Source organism: Balaenoptera physalus (assembly GCF_965194825.1).
Source record: "Balaenoptera physalus genome assembly, chromosome: 16".
NCBI classification, from domain to species: Eukaryota; Metazoa; Chordata; class Mammalia; order Artiodactyla; family Balaenopteridae; genus Balaenoptera; species Balaenoptera physalus.
In genome coordinates, this window is record NC_138898.1 from 3,720,543 (window position 1) to 3,740,714 (window position 20,172).

Here is a 20,172-nt window from a genome sequence, read left to right on the forward strand (position 1 = left end):
CCTAAATCTTGCATTATTTCCTATTAAGGAAGAGGCAGCTAGCTGCAAGAATTAGGAGAAGAAAGAACAGAAGTTGAGGAACAGGCGGCGGTTGGCTCCAGCGTCCACGTGTCCTCCTTTCCGAGCCCCAAGCCAACCTCAAGGAGCCCCGGGACTACGGTCAGCTCAGCGCATCACAGCCTCATGTCCCAGCTGGAGTGTGACTCAGCCTTTGACCTTGACCTTTAAGTTGGGCCAGTTATACAACCTCTGCATCCTGGCTCCCCCGACCAGCTCCCCGACTAGGAAGCCGGGCACAGTGCCCCCGGAGGAGCCCCCAGTGCACACCGGCGACCCCGGGAACCAGCTCCAGGGCCGTGCAGCGGGGAGGATGGGAGAGTCCTACAGGGCTGCCTGATTTCTCCCAGCAGTGGTGACCTCAGGCCAGGAGGGACCCTTCTTTCAAGATCTCGAGGCACCAGTAGGAGCCATGGATGTCTCAAAACTGCACAGAATCAGGGCTTCCCACTGTCATCAGCCAAAATGTTCAGAGGCCTCCAAGAGGGCTTTGGTGGAAGCGTGTCCATAACGATAGGCGGGGGTGAACCCCAGCTCATGGCGACAGGGTCTCTCTGTGTTCCAGGTGCCGTGCTAAATGCTTCACAGAAACCAACCCGTCAAATCCTCACCACCACCCTTCCAGGCAGGGACATTTAACGTAGGGGGAAACCAAGGTCCAGAGATGTCAGGTGGAGCTGTCAAAGTTCCGCAATCCAGGGGACACCAAAGAATCCACACCCCTGCCAGCTCCCCTCAAGACCTCGTCTGTTGCCCCCCCCCCAAGGTCAAGGCCCCACCATGGCAGAGGCAGCAGGAGATTCCAACGTGAATGTGACCAAGCCCCTCCCACCAAGGGGTAGGCTGTATTCCCTCCCCTTGAACTTAAACTGACCATGTGTCCACTCTAACAGAACTAGACTGAAGTGAGAGCCCCAGACGCTGAGAGGCTCTGCGCTTGTCCACCACTGCCATGAGACAACTTCGCTGGGTCTAAGGAGGGAGAAGAGCTGCCCGGCCTAGACTGTCGACCCTGCCCGCCTGCAGACAGCAGAGGGGAGAGCGCCCAGTGCTGCGGCATGGAGGTCTGGAGGCTCCAGCAGAGGACGAAGTGGATGCGGCAAATGTGGAAGGTCTGGTACTTATTACATACGTGTCCTGTCATTTTACAAGTCAAAACGGTATGCCCCTAGGCAGAGGGTGAGCTTCCAAGAGGGGCAATACTTCTTCACATCACCCGCACACCACACCCCCTGCACACAGCAGCGCTTCCTGTGTCAGCAGATAAACACGTAGGAATGAATGATAAGGTACAAAACCATGCCCCATTTCACCGAAACCCATCCCACCTTAGTGACTTTTGCCACACCTGTGCCTCCTCAATGGATGACCGCAACTACTTTAGTAATATTTTAAGCCCATCTTCTTTTGTTTGCAAACAAATGTGACTTGAAGGAGGACCATATTCTACCACTCTCTGTGGAGACTGTATCCCTGGTCACCTGGAGGATAACAGGAAAATAGAGAAGGTGGGGCAAGGCCAAGGGGACCCCACAGAGCAACGCTCAGGCTGGGACAGCCCCGACGCTGGCGAGCTCTGGGGAGCTCTGCACAAAAGACCCTGCTGACAAACGAGCCAAGGTCAGCAATGACTTGACTCATGTGACTGCGGAAACACAGTCACCCCACAATTCACGTTGCCCGAGACAATGTTTTCCTGCCAAAGGGAAGCGCAGAAAGATCATTTTTGGCAGATCTTCCTGACTATTTAAATACCCTGAGCTACTGATTACAACAAGGCAAAAATTCTGTCTGCACATGGATACAAACTTCCAAGAAGTAATGGGACCAAAAAATTAAGTAATGATGATACCGCTCATGAGTTACAGTATTAAGACCAACCCAGCAACTTTAACAAAGTGTTACATTTAAAACAGCTGCATAACTGTGTAATAAACATATCTATTAAGTCTATAGCCACAGCTCCCACCCCTCCGCTCAGGTCTTGGCAAATTCATTTTCTGACTGCTGACTAATGGATGTCAAAGTCTACTTATGTCACGGCCATGAGATAAGGTGTGTTGCCAAGAGACCCACCCAAATGACTCGCCCCAGCCCATTAAAGACAGGACCTTCCACAACTCTGCCCACAGCTGGTTCTCTGCCATCACCTTGCCTGACCTTCAATAAATAAATCTTGTCCTAGTGCCCATGCTAGTTAAATGAACTGGGAAAATGAAGAGTACATCTTGTGTCTGTGTGTTTATGTGACTACAGACATGCATGCATTTGTGGGATAGGTGGCTTGAACCAGGAAGGGGATAAACACAGGGATCTGTTTCATCTAAAGCACAGGCGGCCTTCCTGTGAGATGCATAATGAAGCCAGTAAAGGGCAGGCAGGGCAGAGAGTGAGCAGGGGCATGCAGGGTGGGTGGAGCTTGCAGGGTGGGCGGGGCAGGGTAGGTGGGGCATGCAGGGTAGGCGGGGCACACCGAGTGGGCCAGGCATTAAACTCACCTAGATTCAAACTGCTCTTCATACACATGTGCCCATGGCCCTCTCACCCTCTGGCCCTACCTCAAGGGTTTGGAGGAAGAGTAAATAAAATTAAGATGCCCCATGTGTAACACAGAGCTGACAATAAGCACATTTTCACTCCAGCCACTGATGATTTACCAGACTGTCAGCTCTGTGAGGGTCAGTCTTGTTCCCGGGATAAATATTATTAAATACAATTTGGATGGACATAATGTTCAGGCTTGAGTCACACCTCTTAGTCCAACCTTTAATTTCTTGGTAAAGAAATATCGTAAGTATAAAAAGTGCTTCAGCTTCCCCTGAGATTCTGCGTGAGCTTTCCAAGGGTGGCCTACCGGCCACATGCAGCCCCAGATGTGCTGGGCTCGGGTCACGTGCTTTGTTTTTAAGTGAGGAGGACAATAGATGACCACCCGGCAGTCACTCTCATTCTTCACGTCTTCTGAACCTGCTCGTATTAGGGGTAGCCGTGAACATACCCAAAACAACCAACCAAAGAAAACCAAACAAACAAATTGGGTCATTTGTAGAGACATGGATGGACCTACAGACTGTCATGCAGAGTGAAGTAAGTCAGAAAGAGGAAAAAAAGTATTGTATATTAATGCATATATGTGGAATCTGAAAAAATTGGTATAGACGATCTTATTTACAGAGCAAAAATAGAGACACAGACGTAGAGAACAAACGTATGGATACCAAGGGGGAAGGGGGGGCTCGGATGAATTGGGAGATTGGGATTGACATATATTCACGATTGATACTATGTATAAAATAGATAACTAATGAGAACCTACTGTATAGCACAGGAAACTCTACTCAATGCTCTGTGGTGACCTAAATGAGAAGGAAATCCAAAACAGAGGGGATATGTGTATGCATGTAGCTGATTCACTTTGCCGTACAGCAGAAACTAACACAACATCGTAAAACCACTATACTGCAATAAATATAGTCAATTTAAAAAACGAACAAACAAACGCCCCATTTCCCAGGCCCTGCAGGTGGGAGTGGCTGTTTGACACCCTTCTGGCCAAGGAGGTGTAAGCAGATGTCACTGGGCGGGGCTCCCAGGAAAGCCAGGTCAGGACCAAGCAGCTGGACACGCCTCCACCCATCACCATCCCCTCCTTCCTGCCTAGAAAGCGTACGTGTTGTTGGAGCTACAGCAACCCTCTTGTCCCCAGGAGCCGGCAAGGAAATCGCAGAGCCTTGACCCTGAGACAGGGAGGCCGGTGTGCTGCCCGCACTTCCGGTGACAGTAAAATGCCCCCTCTCTTATTGTAACCAGTACTGCTCAGGTTTTCTATTACATGAAGCCAAACCAATCCCTAACCGACAAACTTGCTAATATTTAAAAATCACATTTCGCATAAAAATCTGGATTTCCAGCATGTCTCTTAAAATAGGATGCTCGGGTCCCCCTGGGACCACATTCCTGCCTGGTGATAACAGTTCTATGCAAAATCCCACTCCCTGACTCGGCCGTTTTCGGGGGTACCAGCCCCTGTGGACACTGCATTTGGGGGCCTGGGTTAAACGATTTTATAAGACATGGAATAGATCCCAGCTCTCAAATTCAATAATGGTAGGTCTCAAACCCTCTGATATACATTGTTGATATTCAAACGTTTTCCTTTTGCCTCTATTCCTGTGACATTTGACATCCACCCCATACATCATGCTCTGGTGGAAGCATGGGTGAGGGGCCTGGAACATTCCCATCCTCCACACCCGCAGCCTCCTGCAGGTGGTCTGGCCACTCCCAGGCCTAGTGTTAAAATGAGTCACCTGTGTCCTTCAAAACAGGCACCTTTCCCTAAGAGATCACCAAATTCATAAAACAATCAAAAAAATATATATATATATACACATTCAAATCTGATTTCAAGACCACCAATGTGCTATCCCATAATTAGAGAACCAAAGTCAATAACTTAAAGAAGGTGGGGAGACTCCAGTAGGCCTGCAGTCGGGAGGGGGGGCAGGAAGGGGGCCGGGGGCAGCATATGAGGATGGCTGGATGGACCTGGGGCCAGGCAGGGAGGGAGGCTGCGGGGAGCAGAAAAGGGTCGGTGTGGGAAAGGGCAGGTGAGGTCAGGAGCCCCGGGCTGGTGGGAAGACTGTTAGAACCAACATGTCCACACGGCACGCTGCTGCTGCCCTCTGGGTAGACCAGAATCAGGATCGGAACCGGAACCCTCCGCCTCCTTCTCATCACCGCTTCCTGAGAACGGACCCTGTGGCCTCACTGTTCTGAGACACAGAGGGGCGTGGGTCCCTGAGTCCTCGCAGGGACCGCGGCCAGGTCCACGCAGCACTAACTCACATTTCACAGGTGGAGGAAATGAAGCCCAGAGAGGTTGACCAGCTTGGCCCTGACACAGAGCCAGTTAGAGGAGGGGCTGCAGATCAACCCACAGGCTGTCTCCACGTCTTCATCACAGGGTCTGCACCCTTCCGACTTTATTCACAGAAGATGGAATTATCTCAAGGCAATTAGGGGATGTCTTAGGAGAGCCTTGCCTCTTCACAGCTGTGAAACCAACGACTAGTGTCTGTTACAGACAAGAGCTCAGTAACCCTCCCCCACCTGGAGTTATAGACATTACCCACCACCATGTTACAGATAGGAAATGGAGGTTCACGGAGGTGAAATGACTTGCCCAAGGTCACACAGCGTGTATGCGGCAGAGCCAAGCCTGGGGCCCCTTCATCCAATTCCAGGCAAAGAATCTCTTCGGTTGTCATTGTTCTCTTTGTCAAAGAGACCCATCCAGCCAGGGCCAACCGTGGCACATTTTAGGTTCTCTGGAGGAGCTCAATGAATTGAAATAAATTAATCCTGTGTGGATAAGAAATGACTTCTGCTTGGGTGTCCTCCCCTTAAGGGCATGAGATGATCAGCCACGGGGCTCCAGCAGAAGAGCTCTATGACCATGTCAATTATACTACGACTTATCCATCCAATCAACAAACATCCACGGGGGAACAGCCAAGGGCAGCACAGCCAAGAGGACAAGGGACAAGGCCCTGCCCTCAGGGACTTCCACCGACTAGTGCCATCTGACAGAGCTGCCAAGGATGGAATGTTTTAGATCCACACTATCCAACATGGCAGCCGCCAGCCACACGTGGCAACTGAGCACTTGAAATGTGACCAGTGCAACTGAGGAAAGAAAATTTTAAGGTTAATTTATTTCATTTAGATTTAAATTGCCATTAAGTAGCTAGTGGCTACTGTATTGAGTGCTATGTGGCAGGAGAGACAGAGAATAAGTTAGCTGGTCAAATAAGTGAGATCATTTCAAAGAGTGACCAGTGAGGAGAAGGAAAGTGGCTGAAGTGACCAGGAGGGATGGGGTGGGGCGGGAGGTAGACCCTGGGCTCTGACTGTGCCTGGCTTTCTGCTGAACAGCCACACCTGGCACCTGGGAAGGTCCCAGGGATGAAGCTTTCCCTTGTCACTGCCTTCTGTGTCGCATTAGGGTCAGGAGGGGTTGAGGAACAGAAGTTTCAAAAGCCTCCGATCATTTTCTATGAGGGACGCGCAGTACTTTCGTAACTAGAAAAAATTCTAAGTTTTCTAAACTCCATATTTCTTTAAGCATGCAGCTTTTATTTTTAATAACCCCCAAGAAGAAGCTGACAAGGTAATTACTGCATAGTTCTACTGCTAATTAAGCCATGGAGACACTCTGCAAGAGTGAGATCCCCAAAACTCAGGACTCCGGAGTAAGGGAACGTGCAAGGAACGAAGTCAGGGAGAGCCACGCCGTGGAGAAAGCAGGCCACCACCCCCTCGTCCCCACCCTGCGCTGGGGCGCCAATAGAAGGTTCAGGCAAAGGGATGCCTGAGCCTGGAGTCTGGGGTGGGGATGTGTCTGTGAGTCTGTCTGCAGCTCAGGAGGGGAGTGGATGCCGAGAGGCTTCTCCCTCTCCAGGCCACGAGCAGAGGTGGATCTGTCCCTGCAGAAAGACGCGGTCCCAGCCTCCTCCACACCGACCTGCCAGCCACTCTCCGGCTGACACTGAGATCCTTATCCACGGAGGCCCTGGCCAGCCATCTGGCCAGCGCCAGGCCTCGTCCACTAAGACACTGTGCCTGGTTCCACAGATGCTCACCGAGGCCTCCTGCGGGCGAAGTCTGTGCTGTGCTCCTGGCCTAGGGAGCACGGCCCACCGAGAGTGAGCCCAGAGTCCCAGGTGCTGATGAGAATCACGAGCAAATCGGGACGGAGGAAGGGGATCTGGGGGGTGGGGGCAGGGTAGCTACTCCGTCTCATCAGGTGAACAAAGAGGGCCCCCTGAGGAGGTAAGATCGGCCGGAGACCTGGGCAAGCAGAGGTCAGCAGGACCCAGAGGTCCGGAGCTCAGGAGCCAGACAGGTCAGGGCAGGTCCCACATGGACACACACGGAACTTGTCAGCAGAGACTGAGACCGTGGCTAAGGAATAGGTTCAACGGGGCCCCAGGTATGGTCACCTGCCCCGAACCATCAGCATCACCTGGTCACGTATTAGAAATGCACATCACCGGCACCCACCACAGACAGGCTGAACTGGAAACACTGGGGGGGGAGGGGGGGCGGTTAACGACCCTTGCAGGTGATCCTGATACACGCTAGGGTTTGACAATGAAAGAGCTACATCAGCAGTCCTCCAGGGAGATTTTGCCCCCAGGGGACATTTGGCAACGTCTGAGGACATTTTTCGATGGTCACAACCTGGCACTGGGGTGCTACTGTTGTCAGTGGACAGATGCCAGGGAGGCTGCTGAACATCCTACAAGGCACAGGACGGCCCCCAGAGCAGAGAAGGATCCCATTACCACCATCAACGGTGTTGAGGTTGAGAAACCCGCTCTAGATCAAAGGGTCCCCCACCTGGTTGCACAGCAGAATCTTTAAAAAGACAAATTGCCAGTCCCCACGGAAACATTCTAAACAGCCGTCCAGGATGACTCGTGGCTCAGTCTCTGGTCCTGGCATCTGGGAACCAGGAAGAGAGCTGAGAGTGGAGGAGGAAGGCCCTGTGGGGACCCCCATGCGATGGGCTGGGAAGAGGTGCCGCGGGATGCAGGGAAAACCCAGGGAGGAGAGGGTGTCAGGAAGGGTCGGGGGATGAGCGGGCAAGAGCAGTGAAGGGACAAGATGACGAGGTGACGTGGGTTTGGACCAGAAGAAGGTCCACATGGGACCAACGCCAGGGCAGAGCCCATCCCATGGCCTGAGGGCTGATGGAACGAGAAAAAGCAAAACTTCTCCTCGCGAGTGTGAACCCCTCGGAGGGAGGCAAGGTGATGGGATGCCGAGTTGCCTTTTTTAAATTTTAAGTTTTGGGGAAAATCTTAACCATGCTTGTGGGTACAGAGTAAGGATTTGCAGTGAAGAACCCTGTGAAGCTGCCAAAAGAATCGTGAATGGAGTAACGATGTGGAAAGAGCATTAGGGTGACCCTCTGGGGAGATCTTTCCTCCCTGCCACACAGTCCCTGGCCGCCGAGAGATTTAACGCACTGATAAGGCCACGAAAAGATGCTCACGCTCACCAGCAATCAAAGAGCCACAAATAAACACGAGACACCCCCTGTCACTCTTCGCATGAGAGAAAACCAGATGGATGACCTCAGGTGCTGGCAAGGCTTTGGGGAAAGGGTGCACTCAGATTCTGAAGAAGCATCGATGGTCCATTTTCCAGGAGGATGCAATATCAGAAAAATTTTAAATGTGAGTCTCCTGTGACCCAGACATACCCTAGAGGAAATTCACAAAGGAACCCAAGGAGGCTTTGCCTGGATGACCACTGCTGTGTTGCTTGTAATAGTTAAAAATTGGAAACACAAATATCTAATAGCTCAACTGAGAAAAATATATTCCCTGGGACACTATGTGGTTATTAATAAAGGGAGATCTCCGAGACCCAGTGTTGAGTAGAAACCCAAATCGAAGAACCTTCCATACAGTGTGTTACCACTTGAGTTCTTTTAAATGCCTTTCCCCAAAAACCTGTAGATACAAACATGTTGGAAAAGGTCCAGGTGCTCCACCGAACTCATCACAGAGATAACCTCTGGAGAGTGACAGAAAGAGGTGTCATTGCTTACCTTTCCCATAATGTTCTGAGTTTTTGTGGTGAGGATATTGATGCATTAAGGATGCATTTTGGAGGGGGAAAGGGTACATGCAACCTTGGGCTGTTTTTATAAAACCATAGAATCTAGATGGAAGGAGGTGACGCTTCTATCTGACTTTGCACCGGGTTATTCCACAGCTGGCTCGTGAGCTTCACATTTCAGGAGTAGCTCTTTAGAGCGGCAGGCGGACAAATGGGAGAGGTCCTACAGGGCAAGGGAGATGAAGGGCTGGGACTCTTCAACCTAGTGAAGAAATGACTCAGGTGGGTGTGATAACTAACTCACAACACCAGACTCTCTGAAAACCCAGGTAACATGCATCATGAGAAGATCACATCAGAACTGACTGATAGCAGACCTTCCCAAACCATTTGAAAAAGACTTTTTAAATGGGTCTGCCCAAAGAGAAGCATGCACTGCATCAAAAAGAAGTGACTCTTCCATCAAAAGAGGCATGCGAACACATGCCAAGCCAACCAAGCAAAGCAGCTGTAGAAAATGTTCCCCTAATCCACCCTTCCCGCTTCAAGCTCCCAGGTCGCTTCCAACTTGAAGATTCTGAATCTCTTTCTACCAGAACTCCTGTGCTTAACACAATCCTTAAATACTTCATTGATTTTTGCTTTTTAGTGAGGTTCTACCACTCACAGAATTATATCTACTAGAGACTTTTTTACCTCAGGCATCTGCACGCTGGGTCCCATTTTGAGCATCTGAACCAGAGACTAACTCGGGCTTTCAGCCTCCCGTGGTATCACTTAATCACGGACATCCAAGCCCTTCCACCTCTCTCCCAGGTGGACCGGCACGAGACACCTGTCAAGCCCTCCGTTTCCACCCACGGAGGCATCAACTCACAGACAACCAAAAAGCTAAATCCTCCATAATTCCTGTTTCAAGTTTGCTTCCTTTTACTGTCAGGGAGACAAAAGGAGCTGAAAAGGATTTTCTCATGACGAGCCACTCAACTTCCATAATTGGAACAATCATGGATGTGCATCTTCAACACAGAGAAAACCAATCCATCATGGAGAGCTGAGGGCTTAATCCCCGATTTCTAATAAATGGATTAATTAAAGCCTTAAGGGTCTGCATATAGCTGCCTCTGCTTGAAACTCCAAGGAAATTAACTTGCCCTCCCAGATATAAAAAAAAGCCAGGGATCTCCTCCGGTGGGTACCTTAGTTTGACCAAATGACAGTGTCAATAGTCCTAACAAAGAAATCTTACAAGCCTTGCATGGGTTTATTGTTTAAAATTTCAGATTGGGCCCTGGCGCCCACAGAGCTGCCTTTGGTCTTTCTTTGCAGTTAAATAGTGAAGCTCCTCTGTGTCCCAGCGAAGTGAAGGAATCCCTCCCCACAAAGCCGCTTCACCCCAGCCCCAGGGAGTATCTGGAGTTTGATGCCCACCATTTAGCGTGATCAAGTCTCCATCTGGGGTCAGTGAATTTAGAGAGAGACAATCCTCAAAGGAAGGTAAGAGCAACTTATTGTCAAAACAGAACCTGTGACAGGATGGTGCTTCTCTAAGATTCGAATGGACTCCTGTGGCGTGATACCAAAACACCAGCTTTGATTCTTTTTTTGAACCCTACATTTCAGAAGCAAAGACTTCTCCCTGTGAAGTGAAAATTGCCTTCTGGTGGAGAAAGGTTTTAATGATCACTTTGCTTCCTGCGTCTCCATGGTGACGGGGCGCACAGCCCACCTCCCACCCCCCACCCCCCTCCTGCTTTATTAGGCCTTTCTTCCTCTTTGGAAAGTAATCAATCAAGACGTCTAGACTCCTTTGTGACCGGATTTATGACCTAAACAATCGACGCTGCCGCGGGGGGTGGGGAAATGAACGAAGTCCATATAATTTAATGAAATCAGGCTCCGTCCTGGCGCACGCATGCCCTTCATCTCCCAGTGGCAGCTCTGCCAGCACACCTGTCCCGGGAGGCGGGCGGGCGCGCCCAGGTGCGCCAGGCCCCACCGACTTGGGCGCCCCGCGGAACCCCTCTGCGCGGCGGCCGCATAAGCGCTGCCCTGCCCGGGCGGGGGATGCCCCAGCCGGGCCGCCGGGGCCACCGGAGCTGGGGCCGCGGGGGAGGGAAGCAGAGCTCGGAGCCGGCGCTGGTAGAGGCGGCCACAGGTCTGACTCCCGGCCCCCAGCTGGTCAGCAGCCAAAGAAGGGAAGCCCCTCGGAGGGGCCAGCAGAGCCCACCAACCCGCAAGGAGGGCAGATGCGGAGTCCTCCCCGGACAAAGGGCTCCGCCGCCTTACGGGGAGCCTGAGCGACCGGGTCCTGCCGCGGCTCCGCAAAGGCAGCCCCGGCGCGCAGCAGCGCCGGGGACTTGCGCCCAGCGCCCCCTGCCCCGGCCCTCCCCGCCCTCCCCCGCCCACCCCGTTACCTGGGTTCTCCCCGGCGTCCGCGGAGGAGGTGGCCGAGGAGTCGGTGAGGACGCTGGGGTCACTCTGCGAGCGGCCCCGCGACACGAGGCAGCCGCTCCCGTCCTCGGACGCGGCCATGGGCCCGGCCGGCGCGGGGGCAAGTTGGAGGGAGCCGCGTGTAATCAGAGCATCCGAGGAGGCCAAGGTCACTGGCCAGGGGACTGGAGGGGGCGTCTTTTTAAAAAAGGAAAATCAAAAAGGACAGGGAAAGGGAAGAAGCCGGAGGACGAGGCCGGGGCTGGCTTCAGGGCGGTGAGACAATAGCCTCGCGGCTGCAGCCAGGCGCATCCCGGCGTGCGCGGCCTCGCTCTGTTATTTATTCGTGTTTATTCCCATTCTTCAGTCTATATTCCAGGAAAAAAAAAAAAAAAGTTGAACCAGGAAATAAAAACTTTTTCTTGTCTGTGTTTATTGCGTGCTTGGGGCAGGGGGTGATGCCCGAGAATTTCTGGGGGCGCTCCCTCCCCCCACCCCACCTCCCACCCCCCGGGGGAAAAAAAAGGAAAAAAGAAGAGTCTTTGCTCCGGCGATTGCTTTAATCTGAAAGCTGTTCTTGGAGCATCTGTTGGAAAACATTAGGATTCTCCCATCATGCCGCGCGAGAGGAGCCTGACGTCACGAGAGAGGGGAGCGAGAGCCAGCGTGGGGATGGGGCGGGGTCTCAGATACCTGAACTGCACGCTGCCCGCCCCGAGGTGGGGGGGGCTGAATCCTGAGTTCTGAACCGCCCACTCCCACCGCAGCCACGCTCTGGAAACAAGGATTCCACATCCCGCTTCCTCCGGCTCCCAGCTGGCGGGGAGGAGACCCTGAGGGTGCCTCCCTCGGAGGTCAGGGCCTAATCTCCCCAAGCAGCTTCAGGCAGAGGTTTCCCGGGCCCTTCCTCTCTCGGGGATCTGGAGGCCACCGTGGGATGGGGGGTGGGGCACTCCGGAGCTTTGTCCCCGCCCACCACAGCCGCCTCCCCACTGCCCAGCCCTCCTTCCCCCAGGCCCTCAGCCCCTCGCCGTGGAGGAGAGAGGCAGAGGGGCACCTGGCACCTTCCAGGGAGGCCTCCCCCAGATTCCTTGATGGAGTTGATGAGACCAGGCAAGGGAGGTGACACCGCCTAGGGCTGCCACTTACAGAGGCGTCCCCCAAGGGGCTAATGAGCAATTCTAACCCTTCTAGATGGTGGTGTGGGAGAAACAGAGGCAACTCCCACATCTCCAGCTAAGGCTCGGGGCGGGAGGACGATGAAGAAGAGGGAGGCCCAGTAAAGGACACAGAAAGGGGAGCTGTGTCACACAGCCTGGGCTCAGAAGGGGGCCAGACCCCCAGGTGGCAGGGCCACAGGGACGCCGGGGGAGGGTGCACCCAGCCCCGGCCTTGCTGTGCGGAGAAGCTCCGACGGGCAGGATCCTGTCTCAGCCCCTCAAGCCACCCCAGGTAGAGGGTGTGCTCTCAGCCCCACTGTGGGTGATGAAAACAACCGGGGCTCAGAGGAGCCTGCCAGGGGTCCTGACGCTGGGCAGGGGCTGGGGACCGTCCTGGGGCGGCTTCTTCGTATCCGGGCTGGGGTGCAGGGGGAGCACCTGGCCGTGTTGGGTGAACCCCAGTGAAGGGCCAGGGACAGCACTGAGATGTGGGGAAATGCGGGTCCTCCCTGCACGCGGAGCTTTGGGCTCTTAGCAGCGGTCCCCTCACAGAAAGAAAGCCTGCCTGCCTGCCTGCCTGCCTGCCTGCCTGCCTCCCTCCCTCCCAATAATCCGCGGAGTCCAGCGTGCGCTGAGCACGACGCCAGGCACTGGGGATCCAGATGCAGAAACAGTCGCAATGGGTCTCCCAGTGGCCGGGGAGGACAGAGCCGAGAATGGCCACCAATAAGTCAATACATGTCCCCCCCAAAATACTTCACTGCAGTTGTCAACACATACCATGAAACAAAGAGCAAACCGGTAGGACGTTTTACTAAATACTTTTTATCCACGTAAAACTGTGCTGCACGGTGACACACCTGGCTCTGGGGCGGGGGGGGGGGCATCATCTCTTCCTCACGCACCTCTGAGGTGTGAGCTACTGTAGCCTCCACCTGAGAGGTGAGGGCAACTCAGAGAGACGAGCGCACCTGCCTGGGTCACAAGCCAGGACAGGCAGGGCCGAGGCTCCCGGCCCGCGGTCTCTCCAAGCGTGTCCTCCGGCAGCCCCCGAGAGCCGTGCCGAGTCCCGGCCCAAACACAGGCAGGTCTCAGGAAGCCCCCAGCCACGCCATCAGCACGTCCCACGCCTGCGTGAGGAGGCCTGAGGTAGGCCGGCCAGCAGCGGATACAGAGATGGACCAGCGGGTGGGGGGTGCGGATGGCAGCCCAGGGGCACGTGCGAGAGGAGGGCAGAAGAGGGGTGGCCGCAGTGGCTTCCAGCTGTTTGTCCCCCACCCCTACACTTCAGGGCCTCCCCTACTCAGAACCTGTACTGCTACAGACCTAAGATTTTTCTTTAAATCAATCTGCCCTTAAATGCATTTTAAAGGAAACCATCACTCCAGCGATAGGAATGCAGCCTCCCTGTCGCGTGTGGGGAGGACGAAGAACACAAGAATTGTCTACAGACGCCAACATCCCTTAATGCCTCGCCCGTGTACGTACCACCTAAAACCATTTCGAGTCCCTTTGGACAGTCTCCATGGTTGTGCCCATTCGCCCACTCCCCCTAACTGTATGGCGGGGCTTAAAGGCATAGAAAAGCATAAGGCTTAGCATTTGCTCCAGGAGTTCACGTGGAGGTGAGGGACAGAAGACAAGGGCAACCACCAAATATGTTAGTTCTTCAGCATATATGTTGGCACAATATTGATTTGAGTTGGGCAGAGATGGAGCTGGTCATTATATTTTTCTCTGGCTTTGAAATGATCCATAATAAAAATAGTTTGAGGTTTAAAAACATTAGTGACCCCACCTCTACTGATCAGTAGAAATAAAAATCTGGTGAACTGCCTGCAGGAGAGACTCGGGCCGTCCAAGTTATCCACGCCCAGACCAGGGCCTGGGCTGGAGGCCTGGGAAGATCTGGCCCACAAGGGGTGCAGGAGGCTGCTGTCCGCAGGTCCCAGCCTGGAGGATCCCAAGGGGGTCTTTATTTATCCATGATAAATGGATAAATAAAATGTGGTGTATCCAGCCAATGTAACATTATTCAGTCATAAAAGGGAATAAAATACTGATACCTGCTACAATATGGGTGAACCTTGAAAGTGTTCCAAGTGAAAGAAGCCAGTCACACACACACACACAAAAATATACATGTATATACTATATGATTCCATTATGTGAAATGTCCACAGAGACGGAAGGCAGATTACTGGTTACCTAGGGCAGGGAGGGGGCATGGGGGCAAAGGGAGTGACTGCTCATGAGTAAGGGGTTTCTTTTTGGCGTGATAGAAAGGTTCTAAGTGTTTTAAAATAAGATTATGGTGATGGGGCTCCCCTGGTGGCGCAGTGGTTGGGAATCCGCCTGCCAATGCAGGGGACACGGGTTCGAGCCCTGGTCTGGGAGGATCCCACATGCCGCAGAGCAACTAAGCCCGTGAGCCACAATCACTGAGCCTGTGCGTCTGGAGCCTGTGCTCCGCAACAAGAGAGGCCGCGATAGTGAGAGGCCCGCGCACCGCGATGAAGAGTGGCCCCCGCTTGCCGCAACTAGAGAAAGCCCTCGCACAGAAACAAAGACCCAACACAGCCAAAAAAAAAAAAAAAAAAGATTATGGTGATGGTTTCACCACTCTGTAAATATACCAAAAGCTATGGAATTTTTACACTTTAAACAGGTGACCTTTATGGTTCATAAAGTATTTCAATAAGGCCGTTTTAAAAAACAAAACCAGGTACACTAGAGGCACCTGGGCTGCGCTTTTGATTTGAAGAATGCCTGGGTTCCGCCTCTCACCTCTGCTAGGCACAATCGCACTTAAACCTCCCCTGTCCCTGCCCTGGGCTCCGAATCAGACTGAAGCCCTCCCAGGGGTCACCCTTCTGGTCCCTGATCAGAAACCCAAAGCCATTTGCTGACTCTGGGCAGCCCTGACAGCCTCAACACAGCTGCCTCAAAGAACTACAAAGATGGCGAAGCCTGTAAAATTCGTTCGTCCCTTCTGAAAACACGAAGTGGTGAAGGAAAGGGAGGACCCTCCTCTGCCCAGGGCAGTCATGGTGGGGACATCTCAGTGGAGGTGACTCTGAGGCTGGCAGAGCCACCCGTACACGCAGACGTGCCCCTTGTTAGCAGGTGTGTGGAAAAAGGACCGCACAGAGGTCCAATCCCGCCCACAGGCGTCTCCAGAGTTGGTTTCCTTCTTACACAAAGTGCAGATGAAAAATACAAAAGCTGTCAATCACTATGCTGTACACCTGAAACTTACAGAATATTGTACATCAACTATACCTCAATTTTAAAAAGATGCAGATTATTACCATCCATCAAATATTTCCTGAGTATCTATTTTGTGACAAAACTTATGATTTTTCTGGGAATACCACAACGAACAAGATGTTATTGGACCCTGAATTCTCAGAGCTCGTGATCTTGCAGAGAAGAGAGGATTCAGAACTCAGCAATCGATCAATGCATTGGTTTCAGTGAACACAGAGTGAGGGATGCCCAACCTGGGTGGGCAGAGCCTGGTCTGAGGAAGTGATGCTCTTTCTGAAACTGAAGTCTCAGTGGGATTAATCAGACAAGTCAAGGAGGCAGAGGGAACTGTCGGGGCACAGGCCATGAGGTGGGAGCAGCACAGAGCTCTGAAGTCCCCAGAAAGAGGCCAGGGTGTGAGCTAGGCTGGGAGAGGGGGTGTGGACCCCGTCCATGAAGTGTCTTGTGGTCCTTGTCATGAGCACGGTGAAAGCCAAGTGCTGAAGGCAGAAGTGGGTCTCCAGAGGATTCCTGCAGCTGGCGACACAGAAGGGACCCCAGCTGAGGGAGGGACAAAAGGGCATGTGCTGTGGGTCCCACAGGCCCTCTGGTACCAGCTGCAGGCTGGGGACCCCTCTCTGGAACTGTGATTCCTCATCTTAGGAAGAGCATGGTCACTCCCGCCTGGCCGTTCCCAGGGGTCACGTGGCAAGAGCTGGACCAGTGCTAGCGGTGCTCTCGGAGACCCCTCGCGTGTCGACGACCCCTGCAGAGCTGACGGCCCAAGGACCTGGGACCCCACCAGGTTGCCACCGTGAGTTCAAGGATCTTTGTCAGGCAGAAGTCTGGGGCATTGCAGGTGCCCAGGAAGCGGGTATCCGTTGACCGAATCAATGACTGCGCACAGGGGCATCGACGCATCGCTGCTCCAAAAGTGGGGGGCTCAGCATCCTCAGGACCCACATCAGCTCCTGCCCTCCAGACCCGAGGTTTCTCCTGAGGCTCCAGGGACCCCTCCTTACCCATCACAGAACAGAATTAAACCTGCAAACTCAAACGCTTAAAAAGAACTGCTCCAGCCGCGGTCTCTGTCCAAGCTCTTAGGGAACCAATGGAAGAGGGTCCAGGGGGCATCCCCCAGGGTGGGGACTGGAGGCCAAAGGAGAGGGAAGGGTGAAGACAAAGCAGGTCCCACGGAGCCCACGGTGAGGAGGGGAGCCCCGCCCTCTGCTGGTCACAGAAGGAACTGCGCCCAACAATGGCCTGTGGGACCTTCCCCTGACCTGAGGGCTGACCTAGCCTTGAACTTGGCTTCTTTTGCCCTTTGACCTTGGTGGGGTTTCCGTCACCAGCCTTGCCCATAAGGCTACCCAGGGTGGTGCTCAATGCAATACCAGACGTGGCTCTTTTCTAAACACGCCCAACTCTTCTAAAACAAAAGCCTCCATGTCACCAACCATGGTCCCCGCCCTGAAAGGCATCAGAAGCCAGAGCTGGCCTGAGAAACGGCCGTGGGTGTCCCCAGGCTTAGCCCTCCTCAGAGTGTCTTCCGCGCTCAGGCTGTCTAGAGCCGGAGTCTAAGACCCGGGCACGAGAGGGGGTTCCATTACTTCCTAACTGTGTGTCCCCTCTAAGCCCACGTGTGAGTGGGTGAAGGGCCTCCCTCGTAGGGTGCTGGCATTCAGTCCCAGCACTCGGGACACAAAAAGTCCTCTGGTGCAAGACGCTGGCCTTCTGATGTCTTACGTGCCCCAAGCACATCCAGGCTGCCGGCAGGGCCCCATAGGATGGCAGTGATGGAGGCAGAAGAATATGGAGCAAGAAGCCGAACCAGGGGAGGGATGGGGGCGCCCTCTGCAGGAAGGACAGAAAACAGCCCCAGGCAGCTCCTGCTTCTGGGTGTCAGGGGTGCGTTGGAGCCCAAAGCCGAAAGTCTCAGGGGACCTCCCGTCCTGGGTACATCCTATACACCTCCCCTGTTGGAGGCTGCGTGTGCCCTGTTTCTAGCTAATGAAGGGAGTGGGCTGGCTTCCTCTGTGGGAAACACCGCTGACGGACGAACGGAGAGACACACAGAAAAGGCAGCTGTCACCATCACCCTGGCAGGTGCTGATGGCAGCGTGCCTGCCTCCCGTCTGAGTGTCCTGCGGGGTCTGGAGCTCCAGCAGCCACCCTGTGACCCTGGAGTGACACACGTTGAGGATGGGATGCCAACAACTGTGGAGAAAGGGATTCTGAAAGACGTGGATGATTAGAATGTTAATAATAAATAAAAGGGCAAACTGGCAATGCTCTTCAGCAGTTATGCTCACCGCCCCGACGGTCCAGCCACTTGACTCTGACTTTTAAAAGAAGATAATTCATGTTTAAATAACGGTCATTGTCACCCAGACACTTTCTCTTTCCTCCAATTCAACATGTACACTGTAGTATGTCTACTGGATTTCTGTTCTAAAGGGACTTGTTTCCTCTCCCTTGGGAGACCCCAGAGCTGGGCTTACTGCCTCACCACACACGGATTTATGTCTCTAACACCCCATCGCAGGAACGGGAGACAAAGTCTTTTACCGTGTCACAGTTCAAACACGGCATCGAGCCCGATCCATAAATTACAGAAAATCCATAGCACCAGGTTTACAGTACTTTAAACTTTTAAAAATACTTCCTAAGTTCCTTGGCTGGAGCGATAATTCCAAGAATCCACTTGTGCAAACCTATAAATAATGATGGCTGTGTCCATATTTTCATAGAAGAGGTGATCGCTTTCAGAGCCTACATTTCCCTAACCTGCTGCGCAGTTTAAAGCTGGTGGCTCCGCTGGGATTTCATGGGGGGAGGGGCAGTTATTTAGGCGGTTATATCCTGGTGCGCTCACCAGTTCCCATTCTGGAATACTAACAACAGTGCCAGTGACTTCCACGGCAGACGGGGGAACAGCATTCATTTCTGTGTTTAGCGGAGGCTACCTCAGCCCATCAACTTGGGGTGCAGCAGAGATCACTCCTGGCACTTCACGCAGTTTTGGGGGGCTTCTGACCCTACTGGTTCATTCTTTTCAAGGGTTACCTGGGGGACCATGGTATAAAAGGGAACCCCAGGATTTTAGGGGAATGGGCCCTGGGGGTCTGTTGGCAGGAGGGAGTGGAGGGGCAGAAATCTAGAGTGGGGTTGGTTCTAGCTCTGACCAGAACCTGGAACACACAGCAAAGACGGGGGGCTGGCCCTGCATTCGGAAACGCATGGGTCTGAAGACCACACGGAGCCACCAGCCTTGATCCAAGAGATGTGTCCTAAAGAACATGAGGCCCCTGTTTGGGGTTTCATTGATTGATTCACTTATTCATAGTATGTGCCAGGCACTGCAGGGGGTGGGGAAGGGGAGAGGAGGGCTCCCTCCCGACAACAGCACGTGCAAAGGCCCTGGGGTGGGAGCACTGGGCAGTCTGAAGGGCTGAGAAGGGGCTGGGTAGCTGGAGTGCTGGGGGCAGGGTGGCATGCGGTGAGAGTGGGGGACCGGCCCCAGGACTCAAAGAGCCTCATGACCCATGGGGCAGAGAACAGATTTTATCCTGGGAGGAATGAAAAACCCACGAGGGTCTCCAGCCAGGAAAGAAAGAGAATGGATTTCCCTTCTCTTGGAAGGTTATGGGGCCACTAGAGGGAGGCAAAAGGGGCTGGAGAGATGAGGGGGGTGGACGGGGGCTGCCGCATTCAGACAGGGAGAGACACAGGCAGCCTAGAATGCAGGGTAGTGGGCAGAGCCCAGATACATTGTAACTGTGTATGTTTCCCCCACTACTGAGGCAAAGGTACCCTGCCGCTGAACTGCAAAAAAAAAAAATTCCTACGCAGGATTACTGATTTACATGCTCTATAATTTGGGGAAGGGGGCTGTTTTAATAGCAGGATTCCTCAAAGCTGGACGCCGCTGCTCTCCCTCAACACAAACTCATGCAGCTGATTTAACTGGATCTCATCACAGTGGTGTCACCCTGTCCGCATCTAGTAGCTCACTATGGGCCAGTCCCCGGGCTAATCCACTTACCCACAGTGTGGACGGCAGAATTCTAATCTCCCTGGATTCCCAGCCCCAGGTTACTCAATCAAACATGACCCTAGGCACTGCCATGAAGGCGTTTGCGGAGGGAACCAGGGTTATAATCAGCTGACCTGAAGACAGGGAGATTATCCGAGATGATCCAGACGGGGCTGTGTAATCACAGGAGCCCTCAAAGCAGAGGGAAGACAGAAGAGCAAGAGGGGGACAGAAGGAGGACCAGGCCTTCGAGAAGGATGCGGCCCACCACTGCGCGCCTTGAGGGGGCCAGGAGCCAGGGAACACAGCGGCCTCTGGAAGCAGAGAAGGACCCCCCAACAGCCCACAGGGAAACGGGGACCTGGGTCCTGCAACCCGTGAGCAGGACTCGGCTTCCCTCTCAGAACGCCAGGACCTGCCCGCACCTCGACTCTGGCCCGCGGGCCCCAGAGCAGGGCACCACTGAGCCCACCACACCTCTAACCCACAGGGGCATGTGACGATAGACACGTGTCACTTAGCCCGCCAAGTTCGTGGTCCTCTGTTTCAGCAGCCACAGAAAAGGAATACACGCATCCCCCCGTTCATCCTCCCGGGTGACCA

At 53.5% G+C, this 20,172-nt stretch overlaps 1 protein-coding gene across 11 annotated transcripts in view; it reads right to left on the reverse strand.

The window, feature by feature from the left end:
* PHACTR3 (phosphatase and actin regulator 3) overlaps positions 1–20,172 on the reverse strand; it is a 420,216-nt gene that overhangs the window by 201,532 nt on the left and 198,512 nt on the right. For 2 of the 11 annotated variants that reach the window (XM_082428328.1, XM_082428327.1), the window contains exon 1: positions 11,109–12,162. The exons of 7 other annotated variants lie outside the window; for them this stretch is intronic. In XM_082428328.1, coding sequence (XP_082284454.1) covers positions 11,109–11,226 — 118 coding nt within the window. In that variant the 5' untranslated portion in view covers positions 11,227–12,162. Of the gene's footprint in view, positions 1–11,108; positions 12,165–20,172 lie in introns of those variants that run through there. 2 more of the 11 variants (XM_082428331.1, XM_082428326.1) reach the window with 2 other exon arrangements.